Raw genomic sequence first — 19,360 nt, forward strand, 5'->3', positions numbered from 1 at the left:
CGGGGGGTGTGGTGTTGGCGGGGGGCCGCGGCCCCTTTAAGGCGGGCGGGGGGCGTGGCCGGGCGGGGCGTGGTCGGGGGGGAGGGGCGCCAAGATGGCGGCGGCGGCGCCCTGAGCCCCAGCGCGCGGGTAAGCGGCGGCGGGGGGGGGGGGCGGGGCGGGGGCGGGGCCGCCCGGGACGGGGGTACGGGGGGGGGGGGGGGGGCTATAGGGGAGCCTATAGGGGAGCCTATAGGGGCCGGGGGGGAGCCTATGGGGGCCGGGGGTGGAGGGGCGGGGGGTAGGGGAGCCCATAGGGGCGCCTATAGGGGCGCCTATAGGGGGGCCTATAGGGGCCGGGGGTGTGGGCGGGCCTGGGGGGAGGGGGAGCCTATAGGGGCTATGGGGGGGGGTGTAGGGGCCGGGGGTACAGGGGCTGGGGTCTATAGGGGCGGGGGCTATGGGGGCTGTTTAGGGGAGCCTATAGGGGCCGGGGGTATAAGGATGGGGGTATAGGAGAGTCTATAGGGGCCGGGGGTATGGGGTGGGGGGAGCCTATGGGGGCTATAGGGGGGTGTAGGGGCTGGGGGTACAGGGGCTGGGTCTATAGGGGCTGGGGGTATAGGGGCTATAGGGGCTGGGGGTATAGGGGGTGTGGGGGAGCCTATAGGGGGTGTGTAGGGGCCGGGGGTACAGGGGTTGGGGTCTATAGGGGCTGGGGGTATAGGGGCTATAGGGGCTGGGGGTATGGGGGGGTGGAGGGGAGCCTATAGGGGCTATAGGGGAGTGTGTAGGGGTCGGGGCTATAGGGATGGGGGTATAGGGGAATCGGGGGGGGGGGCTGGGGGTATAGGAGGTGTTTAGGGGAGCCTATAGGGGCTGGGGATATAGGGGCTATAGGGGCTGGGGGTATGGGGGGTGTGGGGGAGCCTATAGGGGGGTGGTAGGGACCGGGGCTATAGGGTTTGAGGGTATAGGGGAGTCTATAGGGGCCGGGGGTATAGGGGCTATAGGGGCTGGGGGTGTAGGGGGTGTTTAGGGGAGCCTATAGGGGCTGAGGGTATAGAGATGAGAGTATAGGGGCTACAGGGTAGCCTGTAGGGGCCAGGGGTATAGGGGCTATACGGGGGGGGGGGGGGGCCGGGGGTATAGGGGCTGGGGGTGTAGGGGAGCCTATAGGGGCCGGGGGTACAGGGATCGGGGTATAGGGGAGTCTGTAGGGGTCCGGGGGTATAGGGCCTATAGGGGTTGGGGGTACAGGGAGGGTGGAGGGGTGCCTATAGGGGCTATAGGGGGTGTGTAGAGGCTGAGGGTATAGGGGTTGGGGGTATAGGGGAGTCTATAGGGGCCAGGGGTATAGGGGCTGGGGGTATGGGGGTGTGTAGGGGCCGGGGCTATAGGGGTTGGGAGTATAGGGGGTGTTTAGGGGAGCCTATAGGGGCTGGGGGCGTAGGGATCGGGTATAGGGGAGCCTACAGGGGCCGGGGGTATAGGGGCTATAGGGTTTGGGGGTACAGGGGTGGAGGGGAGCCTGTAGGGGTCTGGGGGTACAGGGGCTATAGGGGCTGGGGGTATGGGGGGTGTGGGGGAGCCTATAGGGGCTATGGGGGGGCAGGGGTGTAGGGGGTGTTTTTGTGGTCTATAGGGGCCGGGGTCTATAGGGGCTGGGGGCTGGGGGGGGGGGGGGGGGCTATAGGGGCTGGGGTCTGTAGGGTTGGGGGGGGCTATAGGGGCGGCATGGAGAGGGGGTGCAGGGGAAGGGGGGGGTATAGGGACCGTATAGGGGCCCTATAGGGGCCGGGGGGGGCTGAGCTGCGGCCTGGGCCGAGTTCAGGGGCCTGGGGGCGCTTTGGGGCGAATGGAAGGGATTTGGGTGACGATTTGGGGCGAATTTGGGGGGTTTTGGTAAAGATTCGGGGCAGAATTGAGAATTTGGGGCAGAATCGAGGGGTTTGGTGAGAATTTGGGGCGAATTTGGGGGCTTTTGGTAAAGATTTGGGGCAGAATCGAGGGTTTTGGTGAGAATTTGGGGTGGAATCGAGTGTTTTGGTGAAAATTTGGGACAAATTTGGGGGGTTTTGGTAAAGATTCGGGGCAGCATTGAGGGTTTTGGTGAGAATTTGGGGCAAATCTGGGGGCTTTTGGTAAAGATTTGGGGCAGAATTGAGGGTTTTGGTGAGAATTTGGGGCAGAATCGAGTGTTTTGGTGAAAATTTGGGACAAATTTGGGGGGTTTTGGTAAAGATTCGGGGCAGCATTGAGGGTTTTGGTGAGAATTTGGGGCAAATCTGGGGCCTTTTGGTAAAGATTTGGGGCAGAATCGAGGGTTTTGGTGAGAATTTGGGGTGGAATCGAGTGTTTTGGTGAAAATTTGGGACAAATTTGGGGGTTTTGGTAAAGATTCGGGGCAGCATTGAGGGTTTTGGTGAGAAGTTGGGGCAAATCTGGGGGGCTTTGGTAAAGATTTGGGGCAGAATTGAGGGTTTTGGTGAGAATTTGGGGCAGAATCGAGTGTTTTGGTGAAAATTTGGGACAAATTTGGGGGGTTTTGGTAAAGATTCGGGGCAGCATTGAGGGTTTTGGTGAGAATTTGGGGCAAATCTGGGGGGTTTTGGTAAAGATTTGGGGCAGAATTGAGGGTTTTGGTGAGAATTTGGGGCAGAATCGAGGATTTTGGTGAAGATGCCAGGGAAGAATGACGGGGTTTTGGTGACCAAGTTGGGGCCGATTTGAGGGGATTTGGTGAAGACTTGGGGCCATTTGTAGGGGGTTTGGTGAAGACTGGGCCGATTTGAGGGGTTTTGGTGAAGGTGGGGCAGATTTGGGGAGTTTTGGTGAAGACTTGGGGTTGATTTGAGGGATTTTAGTGAAGACCTGGGAGATTTTAGGGATTTTTGGTGAAGACTGGGCAGATTTTAGGGATTTGGTGAAGACTTGGGGCCAATTTGAGGGATTTTAGTGAAGACTTGGGAGATTTTAGGGATTTTTGGTGAAGACGGGGCGGATTTGAGGGGATTTGGTGAAGATTTGAGGCAGATTTGAGGGTTTTTGGTGAAGATTTGGGGCCGATTTGAGGGATTTTGGTGAAGACTTGGGAGATTTTAGGGATTTCTGGTCAAGACAGGGCGGATTTGAGGGGATTTGGTGAAGATTTGTGGCAGATTTGAGGGATTTTGGTGAAAATGGGGCAGATTTTAAGGGTTTTGCTGAAGACTTGGGGCCAATTGGAGGGATTTTAGTGAAGACTTGGGAGATTTTAGGGATTTTTGGTGAAGACGGGGCGGATTTGAGGGGATTTGGTGAAGATTTGAGGGGATTTGGTGAAGACTTGGGGCAGATTTTGGGATTTTGGTGAAAATGGGGCAGATTTAAGGGTTTTGGTGAAGACTTGGGGCCAATTTGAGGGATTTTAGTGAAGACTTGGGAGATTTTAGGGATTTTTGGTGAAGACGGGGCGGATTTGAGGGGATTTGGTGAAGATTTGAGGGGATTTGGTGAAGATTTGGGGCAGATTTGAGGGATTTTGGTGAAAATGGGGCAGATTTAAGGGTTTTGGTGAAGACTTGGGGCCAATTTGAGGGATTTTAGTGAAGACTTGGGAGATTTTAGGGATTTTTGGTGAAGATGGGGCGGATTTGAGGGGATTTGGTGAAGATTTGGGGCAGATTTGAGGGTTTTTGGTGAAGACTTGGGGCAGATTTTGGGGGTTTTGGTGAAGACTTGGGGCAGATTTTGGGATTTGGGTGAAAATGGGGCAGATTTTGGGGGTTTTGGTGAAGACTTGGGGCAGATTTGAGGGATTTTGGTGAAAATGGGGCAGATTTTAAGGGATTTGGTGAAGACTTGGGGCAGATTTGAGGGTTCTGGTGAAGACGGGGCGGATTTGAGGGTTTTGGTGAAGATGGGGCGGATTTGAGGGTTTTGGTGAAGGCGTCGGGGGCCGCCCCCCCCCCCGCCCCTAACCGCCCCCGCCTCCAGGAGCGTCGCCGCCGGGGCAGCGCCATGGAGGCCTCGTGCGGCGGCGGCGGCGGCGGCCTGGTCCACGTTGACTTCCCGGAGATCACCAGCGCCTTGTTGGCCAACCTCAACCAACAACGGGTGGAAGGGAAACTCTGCGACATCTCCATCCACGTCCAAGGTCGGGTTTTCCGCGCTCACCGCGCCGTTTTGGCCGCTTCCTCGCCCTATTTCCACGACCAGGTCCTCCTGAAGAACATGACCTCCATCGTCTTACCCAGCGTCATGGATCCCGGCGCCTTCGAAACCGTCTTGGGGTCGGCCTACACCGGTCGCCTCTCCATGGCTCCCGAGGAGATCGTCAACTTCTTGACGGTGGGGAGCGTCCTCCAGATGTGGCACATCGTCGATAAATGTACCGAGCTCCTCAAGGAAGGTCGAGCCGCCCCGGCGCCGCCGGGCCCGTCCTCCTCCTCTTCTTCCTCCTCCTCCTCCTCCTCCTCCTCCTCCTCCTCGCGCGCCCACTCCAGTCGCACCAGTGACAACCAGTCGCCCAGCAGCAGCAACTACTTCAGCCCCCGCGACGCGGCCGAGGGGCCCGAGCCCCCCAAGTACCAACCTCGGGGGGTCCCCGAGGAGGTGGGGAAGGGCGGGAGCGGGGACCTGCTGGAGGCGGAGGAGGGCAGCGAGGACGGGGACGGCGGCCGACGACCCCTCTACGTCCAACCCAGCATCGTCCCGCAGAAGCAATGGGTCTACGTCAAGCAGGAATGGTTGCAGGAAGATTTGGTCCTCACCTGCGAGGAAGACGAGGATCCGGTGGAAGGCCCGGCCCGGGGAAACGAGGGGCCTCCCCGCGCCGCCGTCGGCCCCCGTCCCGCCGCCCCCAAACTGGAGGAGCAGGTGAACTTCTGCGAATCCTCCGAGGATTTCCCTTCCCCCTACGAAACCTTGGAAGACGCCGGCGGCGCCGGTTCCTTCCCGCCTCGTTCCCTCCTCCCCATGGACATGCAAGGCAACCAAATCTTGGTTTTCCCGCCTCAACCCCCCGTCGAACACGGCGCCGTCCAACTGACGGCGGCGGCGCCCGACGGCAACAAGATCTTCATGTGTCATTGCGGCAAAGCCTTCTCCCACAAGAGCATGAGGGACCGCCACGTCAACATGCACCTCAACCTCCGCCCCTTCGACTGCCCCGTCTGCAACAAGAAGTTCAAGATGAAGCACCACCTCACCGAGCACATGAAGACCCACACCGGCCTCAAGCCCTACCAGTGCGACGTCTGCGCCAAGAAATTCATGTGGCGCGACAGCTTCACCCGCCACAAGGGCCACTGCGAACGCCGCCATCGCTTGGCCGTCGCTCTGCCGGGCCCGCCCGCTCTGCCCGAGGTGGCCAAGAAGGAGCAAGGGTCGGGAGGAGGAGGAGGAGGAGGAGGAGGAGGAGGAGGAGGAGACGGGGACTGGGGGACGTTGCGGGAGGGCCCCGCCGGCGCGTCGCCGCGGGGGGAGGTGGGCTTCGGCGGGGGGAAGATGTGAGGTGGGGGGTGGGGGAGGGGGCGTCGCGGTACGGCTGGGTGGCTGGGTGCTGGTGTGGCCAGATGTTTGGGGCCCGTCACGGCTGGAGGACTGGGTGCCATCTTGCCCAGATGTTTGGGTCCCACCACAGCTGGAGAACTGGGTGCTGGTGTGCCCAGATGTTTGGGTCCCATCGTGGCTGGACGACTGGGTCCCATCCTGCCCAGATGTTTGGGTCCCATCACGGCTGGAGAACTGGGTCCCATCCTGCCCAGATGTTTGGGTCCCATCACGGCTGGAGAACTGGGTCCCATCCTGCCCAGATGTTTGGGTCCCATCACGGCTGGAGGACTGGGTCCCATCCTGCCCAGATGTTTGGGTCCCATCATGGCTGGAGAACTGGGTCCCATCCTGCCCAGATGTTTGGGTCCCATCACGGCTGGAGAACTGGGTCCCATCCTGCCCAGATGTTTGGGTCCCATCACGGCTGGAGGACTGGGTCCCATCCTGCCCAGATGTTTGCATCCCACCACATCTGGACGACTGGGTCCCATCCTGCCCAGATGTTTGGGTCCCACCACATCTGGACGACTGGGTCCCATCACAGCTGGGCACCCAGGTCCCATCGTGGCTGGAGAACTGGGTCCCGTCCTGCCCAGATGTTTGGGTCCCACCACATCTGGCCACCCGGCTCCCGTCCCGCCCAGATGTTTGGGTGCCCCCCCCCCTCCCCCAGGCCACCCAGGGTCCCCCCCCATCCCCCAAAGACACCGGGGTCCCCCCGCCCCTCCCCCCCCCCCGTGTCGGTGTTGGTGTCTGTGTGTGATTGACGGGTGCTGAGCTGGGAACGGGACCCCTCCCCTCCCCCCCCCGGTACGACCGCCCGTGGGTGCCCCCACCCCCCCCCGCGGCCATGGGACCCCCCCCCCCCCCGACCCATGGGTCCCTGCCCCCCCCCCGGACCCATGGGTGCCCCCCCCAGACCCCTGCCCCCCCCCCCCCGATGCCAGGGTCCCTGGGGGTCGGGGGTGGGGGGAGGGGGCGGGGTGTCCGTGTCGCCCCTCCCCCCCCCCCGGTTTTTCCCGCCCTTTCGCGGCTTTTTTTTTTTTTTTTTTTTTTTTTTTTTTTAACCCCGGAGATAAAGATTGACAGGGCCGGGCGGCTCCGCCTCCTGGGGGCGGGGCGAAGGCGCGGGGGCGGGGCGAAGGCGCCTGGGGGCAGGGTTTTGGGTCTGGCGGCGGGGATGTGGGGTCAGGGGCGGGGTTTGGGGCCCCGGGGGCGGGGATTGGGCGGCTGGGGGTGGGTATTTTTGTCCTGGGGGCGGGGATTGGGGGCAACGGGGGCGGGGTTTGGGGGCCGGGGGCGGGGATTGGGGGCCCGGGGGCGGGGATTCGGGGACCGGGAGCAGGGATTTGGGGCCGGGGGGCGGGGGTTGGGGCCCGGGGGCGGGTTTTTTAACCTGGGGGCGGGGTTTAGGGCCATGGGGCGGGGATTCGTGCCCCCCCCGGGGGGGGCGTGGCTTGCGGCGGTGGGCGGGGCGAATGGCGGGGCCGGGAAGCGAAAGCGAAAGCGGCGATGGCGGCGGGAGCGGCGCTGCGGCTGCTGCTGGCGGGTGAGGGGGGGGGCGACCCCGGGGACCCCCAAACCCCGGGACCCCCCCCCAGGGACCCCCCGCTGCCCCTCCCCCGCCCCGCGGGATCCCCCTCCCCCCCCCGCGGGAACCCCCAGGGGGCCCCTCCCCCCACGCCGGGCCCCCCCCCCAATGCCCCTCCCCCCAGGGACCCCTTGAACTCCCCCGGGCCCCTCCCCCACCCGACCCCCCCAATGCCCCTCCCCCACCTGGGACCCCCTTGGGGCCCCCCCCGGGCTCCTCCCCCCCATGGCCCCTCCCCCACCCTGACAGACCCCCCTCCAATGCCCCTCCCCCCCGGGACCCCCTTGGACCCCCCAGTGCGCGCCCCCCCCAAGGACCCCCCACATGGCCCCTCCCCCCGAGCCCCTCCCCCCAATGCCCCTCCCCCACCCTGGGACCCCCTTGGACCCCCCCACCAGGGCCCATCCCCCCCCCGGGACCTTCTTGAACTCCTCCCCCGGCCCTCCCCTCCCCCACCCAATGCCCCTCCCCCCACCTTGAGTCCCCCCCCCAGGGCCCCTCCCCCCGTTGCCCCTCCCCCACCCCGGGACCTCCCCCCCTGACGCCGGTGCCCCCCCAGGGCTCTGCCTGCGGGGGTGGGGGGCGGCAGACGAGGGGGCCCCTCCCCCCCTGCCCTGCACCCTGCTGGGGCCGGGGGGGGTCCCCAGCCCCCGCCCCGCCCTGCTGCGCCTGTGGGGGAGGGGCGCCCCGCCCCCCCCGGACCCCGACGCCCCCCGCGACCGCGACGCTGATGTCATCTTCGATGTCACCGGTACGTCGTCATAGCCCCCCCCCCCTCCCCCACCCAGGGTCGCTGTCACCCAGCCCTGCCCCACACATGGGGGTCCCACAGGTGGGGGTCAGCGCCCTCCCGCCCCACACTTGTGGGTCAGGGCCCTCCTGCCCCACACATGGGGGTCCCATAGGCACAGATCAGCACCCTCCCGCCCCAAACATGGGGGTCAGCGCCCTCCTGCCCCACACAGGGGTCAGCACCCAGCTCCGCCCCACACATGGGGGTCCCACACACGTGGGTCAGCGCCCTCCCGCCCCGCACATGGGGGTCAGCACCCTCCTGCCCCACACAGGGGGGTCAGCGCCCTCCCGCCCCACACATGGGGGTCCCATAGGCACGGATCAGCACCCTCCCGCCCCACACATGGGGGTCAGCGCCCTCCCGCCCCACACGTGTGGGTCAGCACCCAGCTCTGCCCCACACATGGGGGTCAGCGCCCTCCCGCCCCACACATGGGGGTCCCATAGGCATAGATCAGCACCCTCCCGCCCCAAACATGGGGGTCAGCGCCCTCCTACCCCACACATGGGGGTCAGAGCCCTCCCGCCCCACACATGGGGGTCAGCGCCGTCCTGCCCCACATGTGTGGGTCGGCCCCCAGCCCTGCCCCACACGCGTGGGTCAGCGCCCTCCCGCCCCGCAGACCCCTGGGACGCCCTGGCCGCGGCCTGGGCCCCCCCCGGCGCCGCCCCCCACTGCGAGCTCAGCCCCACGGCGCCCGCGCCCGCGCCCTGGGCCCCCGGCGCCCGCAGCCCCCCCGGCCTGGGGGGGCCCTGGTGGGTGACGACACTGGCGACCCCCGCCTACGGCGTCACCGCGCTGCTGCAGGGGCGGCCACGCCCTGCCACCCCCACCGCCGCCACCGCCGTCACCGGTAAGGGCGGCCACGGGTCCCCCCGTCCCCTGTGCCCCCTCGTGTCACCCCGTGTCACCCGTGTCCCCTCGTGTCACCTCGTGTCACCCCACGTCCCTGTCCCCCCGTGTCCCCTCGTGTCACCCTATGTCACCCGTGTCCCCCCATGTCACCCCGTGTCACCCCTGTCCCCTCGTGTCCCCCCGTGTCACCCATGTCCCCTCGTGTCACCTGTGTCCTCTCGTGTCCCCCGTGTCACCCCATGTCACCCCGTGTCCCCCCGTGTCCCCTCGTGTCACCCCGTGTCACCCGTGTCCCCTGTGTCACCTCATGTCACCCCGTGTCACCCATGTCTCCTCGTGTCACCCGTGTCCTCTTGTGTCACCTGTGTCACCCCGTGTCACCCGTGTCCCCTCGTGTCACCTCATGTCACCCCACGTCCCTGTCCCCTGTGTCCCCTTGTGTCACCTGTGTCACCCTGTGTCCTCTCATGTCACCTTGTGTCACCCCACGTCCCTGTCCCCTGTCCCCTCGTGTCACCCCGTGTCACCCTGTGTCCTCTTGTGTCAGCTCGTGTCACCCCACGTCCCTGTCACCCCATGTCACCCCGTGTCACCTTGTGTCACCTGTGTCACCCGTGTCACCCCACGTCCCTCTCCCCTCGTGTCACCCATGTCCCTGTGTCCCTGTGTCCCCGTGTCCCCCCATGTCCCCCCGTCCCCCCGTCCCCCATGTCCCCATGTCCCCCCTGTCCCCCTGTTCCCATGTCCCCATGTCCCCGTGTCCCCCATGTCCCCCCCATGTCCCCCCGTCCCCGTGTCCCCCCATGTCCCCGTGTCCCCCCCATGTCCCCCCGTCCCCATGTCCCCCCCATGTCCCCCCGTGTCCCCGTGTCCCCCATGTCCCCCCCATGTCCCCCCGTCCCCCCCATGTCCCCATGTCCCTGTGTCCCCCCCATGTCCCCCCCATGTCCCCATGTCCCTGTGTCCCCCCCATGTCCCCATGTCCCCCCCCATGTCCCCGTGTCCCCCCCATGTCCCCCCGTCCCCCCATCCCCCTGTCCCCCCGTCCCCATGTCCCCGTGTCCCCCATGTCCTCATGTCCCCCCATGCCCCCCCCCCCGTGTCCCCATGTCCCCCCCACGGCCCCCCTGACCCCACCCCTCCCCCGCAGCGGCTCTCTCCGTCTTCACCTCGACGCCGGAGCTGGCGGCCTCCCCGGGCTCCCCCCTGGACCTGCACTGCGCCTTCGCCGCCGCCCCCGGCCCCTTCGCCCTGGAATGGCGGCACCGCCACCGCGGCGACGGCCGCCGCCTCCTCGCCTACGACTCGGCCGCCGCCGCCGCCCCGGTGGCCGCCCCGGGGGTGCAGCTCCTGCTGGGGACGACGGCGACGGGGACGCGGGAGGTGACGCTGCGCCTGGCCCCGCTGGCCCTCGCCCACCACGGCACCTACATCTGCGCCGTCTCCCTGCCCCACGCCCAGGCCCAGCAGCTCCTGCGCCTCCGCGTCCTCGGTCAGTGCCGGCCCCCGGGGCCTATAGGGGCCTATAGGGGTGGGGGGGGGCAGGGCCCAGTATCCCCCAGTGCCCCTATGGGGGAAGGGACGGGGCTGGGAGGGTCATACTGGGGCTCAGATGTATGGAACTGGGCCATATAGATGATATCGGACCGGTCCGTGATCCTATAGGGGCCCTATAGGGGTGGGGGCGGGGCCCAGTATCCCCCAGTGCCCCTATGGGGGAAGGGACGGGGCTGGGAGGGTCATACTGGGGCTCAGATGTATGGAACTGGGCCATATAGACCATATCAGAGTGGTCTGTGATCCTATAGGGGCCTATAGGGGCGGGGGGGGCAGGGCCCAGTATCCCCCAGTGCCCCTATGGGGGAAGGGACGGGGCTGGGAGGGTCATACTGGGGCTCAGATGTATGGAACTGGGCCATATAGATGATATCGGACCGGTCCGTGATCCTATAGGGGCCCTATAGGGGTGGGGGGGGGGCAGGGCCCAGTATCCCCCAGTGCCCCTATGGGGGAAGGGACGGGGCTGGGAGGGTCGTACTGGGGCTCAGATGTATGGAACTGGGCCATATAGATGATATCGGAGCGGTCCGTGATCCTATAGGGGCCCTATGGGGCTGGGGGCAGGTCCCAGTATCCCCCAGTGCCCCTATAGGGGAAAGGATGGGCTGGGAGGGTCGTACTGGGGCTCAGATGTATAGGACGGGGCCATATAGATCACATCGGACCGGTCCGTACCCCTATACGGCCCCCGGGGGGGGGGGGGGGGCGGGCGCTATAGGGCACCCCAGCCCCATCGAGGGGGCCCTAGGGGCTGTCCCCATGGGGGGGGGGAGGGGCTCTATAGGGGCTGCCCCGTATGGGGACGGCGCTATAGGGGCTGCAGCGGCCCGGGCCGTACGGAATCAGGCCACTGTGTCCCCCCCCCCCCCCCCCCAGAGCCCCCCAAGGTGACGCTGAGCCCCGCGCCGCTGGTGGTGGCCCCGGGCTCGGTGGCCGAGCTGCGGTGCGAGACCTCGGGCTACTTCCCCCTGGACGTGGCGGTGCGGTGGCTGCGGCGGGCCGGCGGCACCGGGAGGGCGGTGGCCGTCGGGAAGGCGGCCGGCGAGAGCTGGAGCTCGGGCCACCGGCGGGGCCCCGGTGGCACCTTCAGCCGCAGCAACGGGCTGCGCGTCGGCCCCGCCCGGCCCCGCCATCACGGCGACGTCTACGTCTGCGTGGTGACGCACCCGGCGCTGGCCGCCCCGCTGCGGGTCCAGAGCCGGCTGGAGGTGGCCGGTGAGCGGGGGCGGCGGGGACGGCGGGGACATCGGGGATGGCGGGGACATCGGGGATGGCGGGGACATCGGGGGCAGCGGGGATGTTGGGGACGTTGGGGACATCGGGGACATTGGGGGCATTGGGGACATCGGGGGCGGCAGGGACATCGGGGGCGTTGGGGACGTTGGGGACGTTGGGAACATCGGGGACGTTGGGGACGTTGGGGGCATTGGGGACATCGGGGACGTTGGGGACGTTGGGGGGGTTGGGGATGTTGGGGGCGTTGGGGACATCGGGGGTGTTGGGAACATCGGGGACATTGGGGACATCAGGGACGTTGGGGGCGTCGGGGACGTTGGGGGCATTGGGGACATCGGGGGTGTTGGGGACATTGGGGACATCGGGGACGTTGGGGGCATTGGGGACATCGGGGGCGGCAGGGACATCGGGGGCGTTGGGGACGTTGGGGACGTTGGGAACATCGGGGACGTTGGGGACATCGGGGACATTGGGGACATCGGGGACGTTGGGGACGTTGGGGGCGTTGGGGACGTTGGGGGCGTTGGGGACATCGGGGGTGTTGGAAACATCGGGGACATTGGGGACATCAGGGACGTTGGGGGCGTCGGGGACGTTGGGGGCATTGGGGACATCGGGGGTGTTGGGGACATTGGGGACATCGGGGACGTTGGGGGCATTGGGGACATCGGGGGCGGCAGGGACATCGGGGGCGTTGGGGACGTTGGGGACGTTGGGGATGTTGGGGGCGTTGGGGACATCGGGGACATTGGGGACATCGGGGACGTTGGGGGCGTTGGGGACGTTGGGGGCGTTGGGGACATCGGGGACGTTGGGGACATCAGAGACGTTGGGGACGGCGGGGACATTGGGGGCATCGGGGACGTTGGGGACATCGGGGATGACAGGGACATCAGGGACATTGGGGGTGTTGGGGATGTTGGGGGCGTTGGGGGCATCGGGGGTGTTGGGAACATCGGGGACATTGGGGACGTTGGGGACGGCGGGGACATTGGGGGCATCGGGGACATTGGGGACATTGGGGATGGCGGGGACATCGGGGGCGTTGGGGATGTTGGGGGCGTTGGGGACATCGGGGGTGTTGGGAACATTGGGGACATCGGGGGCGTTGGGGATGTTGGGGGCGTTGGGGACATCGGGGGCATCGGGGACATTGGGGACATCGGAGACGGGGACATCAGGGACGTTGGGGACGACGGGGACGGTGGGGGCATTGGGGGCATGGGGGACATTGGGGACGTCAGGGACGTTGGGGACATCGGGGACGTTGGGGTCGTTGGGGACAGGGAGGGGGTGGCAGGGTTGGGAGCACCAAGGGGGGGTGGGATTGGAGATGGGGCCACCGAGGGCCACCAGGAGCAGGGCTGGGGCCACCAAGGCCAGGGCTGGGGCCACCGGGGGCCAGGCGGCGGTGGCCGAGGTGTCCCTGTCCCCAGGCGCGGCGGGGCCGGGTGCGGAGGACGCGGTGGGGCTCTGCCTGGTGGCCTTCGTCCTCGGCGGCCTCTGGCTGTGGCTCGGCCCCGCCCGTGAGTGGCCCCTGGCCCCCCCATGTCCCCAAGCCCCCCCGTGTCCCCCTGTCCCCATGTCCCCAAGCCCCTTGATGTCCCCAAGTCCCCATGTCCCCCCCAATGACCCCAAGCCCCCCCATGTCCCCCTGTCCCCATGTCCCCAAGCCCCTCCAATGTCCCCAAGCCCCTCCAATGTCCCCAAGCCCCTCCAATGTCCCCAAGTCACCCCTGGCCCCCCCATGTCCCCAAGCCCCCCCATGTCCCCCTGTCCCCCTGTCCCCAAGCCCCTTGATGTCCCCAAGTCCCCCCAATGTCCCCAAGCCCCCCGTGTCCCCCTGTCCCCAAGCCCCTTGATGTCCCCAAGCCCCTCCAATGTCCCCAAGTCACCCCTGTCCCCCCCATGTCCCCCCATGTCCCCAAGCCCCCCATGTCCCCCTGTCCCCAAGCCCCTTGATGTCCCCAAGTCACCCCTGTCCCCCCATGTCCCACCCACGTCCCCCTGTCCCCAAGCCCCCCCAAGTCCCCATGTCCCCCACCTCCCCAAGCCCCCCATGTCCCCCTCCTCCTTGTCCCCATGTCCCCAGCGCCCCCCCCCCGATGTCCCCCTGTCCCCGAGGGTGGCAGCCCCTGACCCCCCTCTCCCCCGCAGGCCGGCGCCCCGACCCAGAGCCCAAGGTAACGGCCCCGCTGTCCCCACGTCCCCACGTGTCCCCGCTGTCCCCATGTCCCCCCGCTGTCCCCGCTGTCCACGTGTCCCCCCATGTCCCCACAGATCCCCGCTGTCCCCACGTGTCCCCGCTGTCCCTGTCCCCGCGTGTCCCCACATCCCCACATGCCCCAACTGTCACTGTCCCTGCGTGTCCCCAGGTGTCCCCATGTCCCCACGTGTCCCCGCTGTCCCCACGTGTCCCCACGAGTCCCCACATCCCCCCACTGTCCCCACACGTCCCCGCTGTCCCCACGTCCCCACTGTCCCCCCATGTCCCCGCGTCCCCACGTGTCCCCACTGTCCCCATGTCCCCACGTGTCCCCGCTGTCCCTGTCCCCACGTGTCCCCACATCCCCCCACTGTCACCGTCCCTGCGTGTCCCCAGGTGTCCCCATGTCCCCACGTCCCCACTGTCCCCACGCGTCCCCGTGTCCCCCCATGTCCCCACGCATCCCCACGTGTCCCCGTGTCCCCCCATGTCCCCACGCGTCCCCACGCGTCCCCGTGTCCCCACTGTCCCTACGCGTCCCCGCTGTCCCCACGTGTCCCCGTGTCCCCCCATGTCCCCACGCGTCCCCACGTGTCCCCGTGTCCCCACTGTCCCTACGCGTCCCCCATGTCCCCACGCGTCCCCGCGTCCCCGCTGTCCCCACGCGTCCCCGTGTCCCCCCATGTCCCCACGCGTCCCCCCATGTCCCCACTGTCCCCCCGCGTCCCCGCTGTCCCCCCTCACCTGTCCCCTGTCCCCCCCAGAAGACGCAGTGAGGCGACGCTGGAGCCCGGTGCCGCCGGTGGCCGAATAAAGGGGTCCCCAAACCTGGTGCTGCAGCCCCGTGTCCCCACTGTCCCCACTGTCCCCAGTGTCCCCACGGCCCCGTGTCCCCCCGGCCCCATCTATGGGTCAGCGCCCCCATCTATGGGTCAGCACCCCCCATCTATGGGTCAGAGCCCCCCATCTGTGGGTCAGCGCCCCCATCTATGGGTCAGCACCCCCCATCTATGGGTCAGAGCCCCCCATCTATGGGTCAGCGCCCCCATCTATGGGTCAGCACCCCCCATCTGTGGGTCAGAGCCCCCATCTATGGATCAGTGCCCCCCATCTGTGGGTCAGAGCCCCCACCCGTGGGTCAGAGCCCCCATCTATGGGTCAGCGCCCCCCATCTATGGGTCAGCGCCCCCCACCCATGGGTCTGAGCCCCCATCTATGGGTCAGAGCCCCCACCCATGACTCTGAACCCCCCACCTATGGGTCAGAGCCCCCACCCATGGGTCAAAGCCCCCCATCTATGGGTCAGCACCCCCATCTGTGGGTCAGAGCCCCCACCCGTGGGTCAGCGCCCCCCACCCGTGGGTCTGAGCCCCCCATCTGTGGGTCAGCACCCCCACCCGTGGGTCTGAGCCCCCATCTATGGGTCAGAGCCCCCACCCATGACTCTGAACCCCCCACCTATGGGTCAGAGCCCCCACCCATGGGTCAAAGCCCCCCATCTATGGGTCAGCACCCCCCATCTGTGGGTCAGAGCCCCCACCCGTGGGTCAGAGCCCCCCATCTATGGGTCAGAGCCCCCACCCGTGGCTCCGAACCCCCCACCTATGGGTCAACCCCCCCCCCCCCGCGCCCCATTTGAGGGGACCCCGCACCCCGAAATTCGGGCGCCGCGCGCCGCTACGGCAAGAACCGCGCCGCCTTGCCTTTCCCAGGGCTTTAATCCCAACGACGGGGGGGGGGGAGGGCCAAAATGGCGGCGGGGGGGGGGGGGGCCCCCCCAAATGGCGGCGGGGGGCGCCCCCCAAAATGGCCCCCTCTCAGCCTCTCCCCTGGCCCCGCTGCAGCTCCTCCTGCACCCCCCCCAGCGCCTCCCGCTGCAGCTCCGCGCGCCGCTCCAGCTCCTGCATCCGCTGCTCGTAGCGCTGGCTGCCGAATTTGGGGGGGGGGGGGGTTTTGGGGTCCCCCAGCCCCCCCAGATCCCCATCCCCCCCCCCCCCCAGCCCCGTACCCACATCTCGCCGCCGATGTAGGCCAGGCGCTTGGCCACGGTGCCGCGCGCCTCCGCCGCCTCCTGCCGCACCAGCACCGGGCCCAGCAGCTTGAAAATGGCGTTGGTGGCGTCCAGCAGCTCCAGCTCCTGGGGAAAGGGGGGGGGTTGGGGGGGTTTGGGGGGTCCTGAGGGGATAAGGGGGGGGTTGGGGGGGGGGGGGCAGGGGGTTTTGGGGGGCTCCTGAGGGGATTTGGGGGGATCCTGAGGGGATAAGGAGGGGGTTGGGGGGGCCCTGAGGGGTTTGGGGGGGGCAGGGGGTTTTGGGGGGCTCCTGAGGGGATAAGGGGGGGGTTGGGGGGGGGGCAGGGGGGTTTTGGGGGGCTCCTGAGGGGATAAGGGGGGGGGGTTGGGGGGGGGGGCAGGGGGTTTTGGGGGGCTCCTGAGGGGATAAGGGGGGGGTTGGGGGGGGCAGGGGGTTTTGGGGGGCTCCTGAGGGGATTTAGGGGGGCCCTGAGGGGATAAGGAGGGGGTTGGGGGGGCCCTGAGGGGATTTGGGGGGGCCCTGAGGGGATAAGGAGGGGGTTGGGGGGCCCTGAGGGGTTTGGGGGGGCAGGGGGTTTTGGGGGGCTCCTGAGGGGATAAGGGGGGTTGGGGGGGGCAGGGGGTTTGGGGGGCTCCTGAGGGGATTTAGGGGGCCCTGAGGGGATAAGGAGGGGGTTGGGGGGGCCCTGAGGGGTTTGGGGAGCACCCAGGGGGGTTTTGGGGGGCTCCTGAGGGGATAAGGGGGGTTGGGGGGGGGGGCAGGGGGTTTTGGGGGGCTCCTGAGGGGATAAGGGGGGGTTGGGGGGGGGGGCAGGGGGTTTTGGGGGGCTCCTGAGGGGATTTAGGGGGCCCTGAGGGGATAAGGAGGGGGTTGGGGGGCCCTGAGGGGTTTGGGGGGCAGGGGGTTTTGGGGGGCTTCTGAGGGGATAAGGGGGGGTTGGGGGGGGCAGGGGGTTTTGGGGGGCTCCTGAGGGGATTTGGGGGGCCCTGAGGGGATAAGGAGGGGGTTGGGGGGCCCTGAGGGGTTTGGGGGGGCAGGGGGTTTTGGGGGGCTTCTGAGGGGATAAGGGGGGTTGGGGGGGGCAGGGGGTTTTGGGGGGCTCCTGAGGGGATTTAGGGGGGCCCTGAGGGGATAAGGAGGGGGTTGGGGGGGCCCTGAGGGGTTTGGGGGGCAGGGGGTTTTGGGGGGCTCCTGAGGGGATAAGGGGGGTTGGGGGGGGCAGGGGGTTTTGGGGGGCTCCTGAGGGGATAAGGGGGGGTTGGGGGGGGCAGGGGGTTTTGGGGGGCTCCTGAGGGGATAAGGGGGGTTGGGGGGGGGGCAGGGGGTTTTGGGGGGCTCCTGAGGGGATTTAGGGGGGCCCTGAGGGGATAAGGAGGGGGTTGGGGGGCCCTGAGGGGTTTGGGGGGGCAGGGGGTTTTGGGGGGCTTCTGAGGGGATAAGGGGGGGGTTGGGGGGGGGGGGCAGGGGGTTTTGGGGGGCTCCTGAGGGGATTTAGGGGGCCCTGAGGGGATAAGGAGGGGGTTGGGGGGGCCCTGAGGGGTTTGGGGGGGCAGGGGGTTTTGGGGGGCTCCTGAGGGGATAAGGGGGGGGGTTGGGGGGGGGGGGGGCAGGGGGTTTTGGGGGGCTCCTGAGGGGATTTGGGGGGCCCTGAGGGGATAAGGAGGGGGTTGGGGGGCCCTGAGGGGTTTGGGGGGCAGGGGGTTTTGGGGGGCTCCTGAGGGGATAAGGGGGGGTGGGGGGGGCAGGGGGTTTTGGGGGGCTCCTGAGGGGTTTGGGGGGTCCTGAGGGGATTTGGGGGGGCCAGGGGGTTTGGGGAGCACCCAGGGGGTTTTGGGGGGCCCTGAGGGGGTTTGGGGGGCCCTGAGGGGGTTTGGGGGGCAGGGGGTTTTGGGGGGCTCCTGAGGGGTTTGGGGGCTCCTGAGGGGGTTGGGGGGGCCCTGAGGGGATAAGGGGGGGCAAGGGGGGTTTTGGGGGGCTCCTGAGGGGTTTGGGGGGGCAGGGGGTTTTGGGGGGCTCCTGAAGGGATTTGGGGGGATCCTGAGGGGATTTGGGAGGGGCCAGGGGGTTTGGGGAGCACCCAGGGGGGTTTTGGGGGGCCCTGAGGGGGTTTGGGGGGCCCTGAGGGGGTTTGGGGGGGCAGGGGGTTTTGGGGGGCTCTTGAAGGGTTTGGGGGGCTCCTGAGGGGGTTGGGGGGCCCTGAGGGAATAAGGGGGGGCAAGGGGGGTTTTGGGGGGCTCCTGAGGGGTTTGGGGGGTCCTGAGGGAGGTTGGGGGGTCCTGAGGGGTTTGGGGGGTCCTGAGGGGTTTGGGGGGCAAGGGGGGTTTTGGGGGGCTCCTGAAGGGTTTGGGGGGCCCTGAGGGGGTTTGGGGGGGCAAGGGGGCTTTTGGGGGGCTCCTGAAGGTTTTGGGGGGGCCCAGAGGGGATATGGGGGGAAAGGGGGGTTTTGGGGGGGCCCCGAGGGGTTTGGGGGGGCCAGGGGGCTTTGGGGGTCACCCAGGGGGGTTTGGGGGGGCCCTGATGGGTTTGGGGGGCCGGGGGGGTTGGGGGCACCCAGGGGGTTTTGGGGGGTCCTCAGGGGATTTGGGGGGCCCTGAGGGGTTTTTAGGGGGCCCCAGGGGTTTTTGGGGGGAGGGGGGGTTGGGGGGGCCCCAGGGGGTTTTGGGGGGGGGGCCCCCACCTCCTTGACGATGTTGTTCTCCGTCAGCTGCGCCTCCAGCTTCTGCCGCGCCGTCACCGCGCGGCTCAGCTCTGGGGGGGGGGGAGGGGAAGAATTTGGGGTCACCTCGCTGCCCCCCCCCAAAAAAAAAAAAGGGGGGGGGGCACCCCCAAAATTTTTTTGGGGGGGGGGGGGTCTCCCTGCCCCCCCCCCCAAAAAAAAGGGGGGGTGGCACCCCCAAATTTTTTTTTGGGGGGGGGGGTTGCGGGGGGGCGAGGGGGGGGGGGGGGGGGGCCGCACCTTTCTGGAGCTGCTGGTATTTCTCCAGCTCCGCCTGCAGCTTCTTCTGGATCTGCTCCGCCATGGGGGGCGGGGGGGGGGGCGGTCCCTAGGGAGCCCCCCCGAACCCCCCCAGGGACCCCCAAAAGCCCCCCCCACCCCCCCCCCCAACCCACAGGGACGCCCAGCCCCCCCATAAGGCCCCCCCCGACCCCCCCCAAAAGCCCCCCAGGACCCCCTGAGGCCCCCCCGACCCCCAGGACCCCCAAAGGGCCCCCCCAGACCCCCATAAGCCCCCCCCCCAACCCCCCCGGACGCCCGTAAGACCCCACCCCCAGGACCCCCGTGAGGCCCCCCCGACCCCCAGGACCCCCCCCCCCCCACCCCCCAGGACCCCCGTGAGGCCCCCCCGACCCCCGGGACCCCACCCCCACCCCCAAAAGCCCCCCGGGACCCCCCGCCCCCCCCCCCCAACCTCTCCGCTCTCCTCACGCAGCCACCGGTTCCGCGCCCGCCTTCCCCTCCCCTCCCCCGCCCCCGATCACGTGACGCGCGAGCGGCCCCGCCCCTTCCGCCCCGCGCCAGCGCACCCCGCCCCTCCGCGCGCCCAAACCGCGCCCCCGTCCCCAAA

At 68.1% G+C, this 19,360-nt stretch overlaps 4 protein-coding genes across 8 annotated transcripts; 2 read left to right on the forward strand and 2 right to left on the reverse strand.

Annotated features, from left to right (window-relative positions):
- Positions 1-9: 9 nt before the first annotated feature.
- Positions 10-6,308, forward strand: ZBTB22 (zinc finger and BTB domain containing 22). Its single transcript, XM_087734926.1, has 2 exons — positions 10-129; positions 3,958-6,308. The coding sequence occupies exon 2, from the start codon at positions 3,982-3,984 to the stop codon at positions 5,473-5,475; it is 1,494 nt and encodes a 497-aa protein (XP_087591052.1). The 5' UTR covers positions 10-129; positions 3,958-3,981; the 3' UTR covers positions 5,476-6,308.
- A 577-nt stretch (positions 6,309-6,885) lies between these two features.
- On the forward strand, positions 6,886-14,593 carry TAPBP (TAP binding protein). Of its 3 annotated transcripts, XM_087734872.1 has the most exons (8): positions 6,886-7,066; positions 7,668-7,859; positions 8,527-8,757; positions 9,910-10,251; positions 11,196-11,534; positions 12,992-13,081; positions 13,713-13,738; positions 14,526-14,593. In XM_087734872.1, exons 1-8 carry the CDS (start codon positions 7,030-7,032, stop codon positions 14,535-14,537), a joined length of 1,269 nt encoding a protein of 422 aa, XP_087590998.1. In that variant the 5' UTR covers positions 6,886-7,029; the 3' UTR covers positions 14,538-14,593. The 3 variants fall into 3 exon arrangements, with proteins under 3 accessions (XP_087590998.1, XP_087590999.1, XP_087591000.1); XM_087734874.1 differs by lacking the exon at positions 12,992-13,081 and having other exon boundaries at positions 6,910-7,066; XM_087734873.1 differs by lacking the exons at positions 12,992-13,081; positions 13,713-13,738 and having other exon boundaries at positions 6,903-7,066.
- On the reverse strand, positions 11,544-12,155 carry LOC148051939 (uncharacterized; the record flags this gene model as incomplete). Its single annotated transcript, XM_087734936.1, has 1 exon — positions 11,544-12,155. A coding segment is annotated over one exon (612 nt), but the record flags the coding sequence as incomplete, so codon positions are not given.
- An 869-nt stretch (positions 14,594-15,462) lies between the features above and the next one.
- Positions 15,463-19,291, reverse strand: PFDN6 (prefoldin subunit 6). Of its 3 annotated transcripts, none has more exons than XM_087734877.1 (5): positions 19,205-19,291; positions 18,751-18,820; positions 18,472-18,542; positions 15,770-15,898; positions 15,463-15,687 (listed from the first exon to the last, which is right to left on the reverse strand). In XM_087734877.1, the coding sequence occupies exons 2-5, from the start codon at positions 18,812-18,814 to the stop codon at positions 15,478-15,480; spliced, it is 474 nt and encodes a 157-aa protein (XP_087591003.1). In that variant the 5' UTR covers positions 18,815-18,820; positions 19,205-19,291; the 3' UTR covers positions 15,463-15,477. The 3 variants fall into 3 exon arrangements, with proteins under 3 accessions (XP_087591003.1, XP_087591001.1, XP_087591002.1); XM_087734875.1 differs by having other exon boundaries at positions 19,222-19,274; XM_087734876.1 differs by having other exon boundaries at positions 15,528-15,687; positions 15,774-15,898; positions 19,222-19,251.
- Positions 19,292-19,360: the final 69 nt, after the last annotated feature.

Source organism: Nipponia nippon, unplaced genomic scaffold (genome assembly GCF_047370975.1).
Source record: "Nipponia nippon isolate SJK-2023a ecotype South Korea unplaced genomic scaffold, ASM4737097v1 scaffold_50, whole genome shotgun sequence".
NCBI lineage: Eukaryota > Metazoa > Chordata > Aves > Pelecaniformes > Threskiornithidae > Nipponia > Nipponia nippon.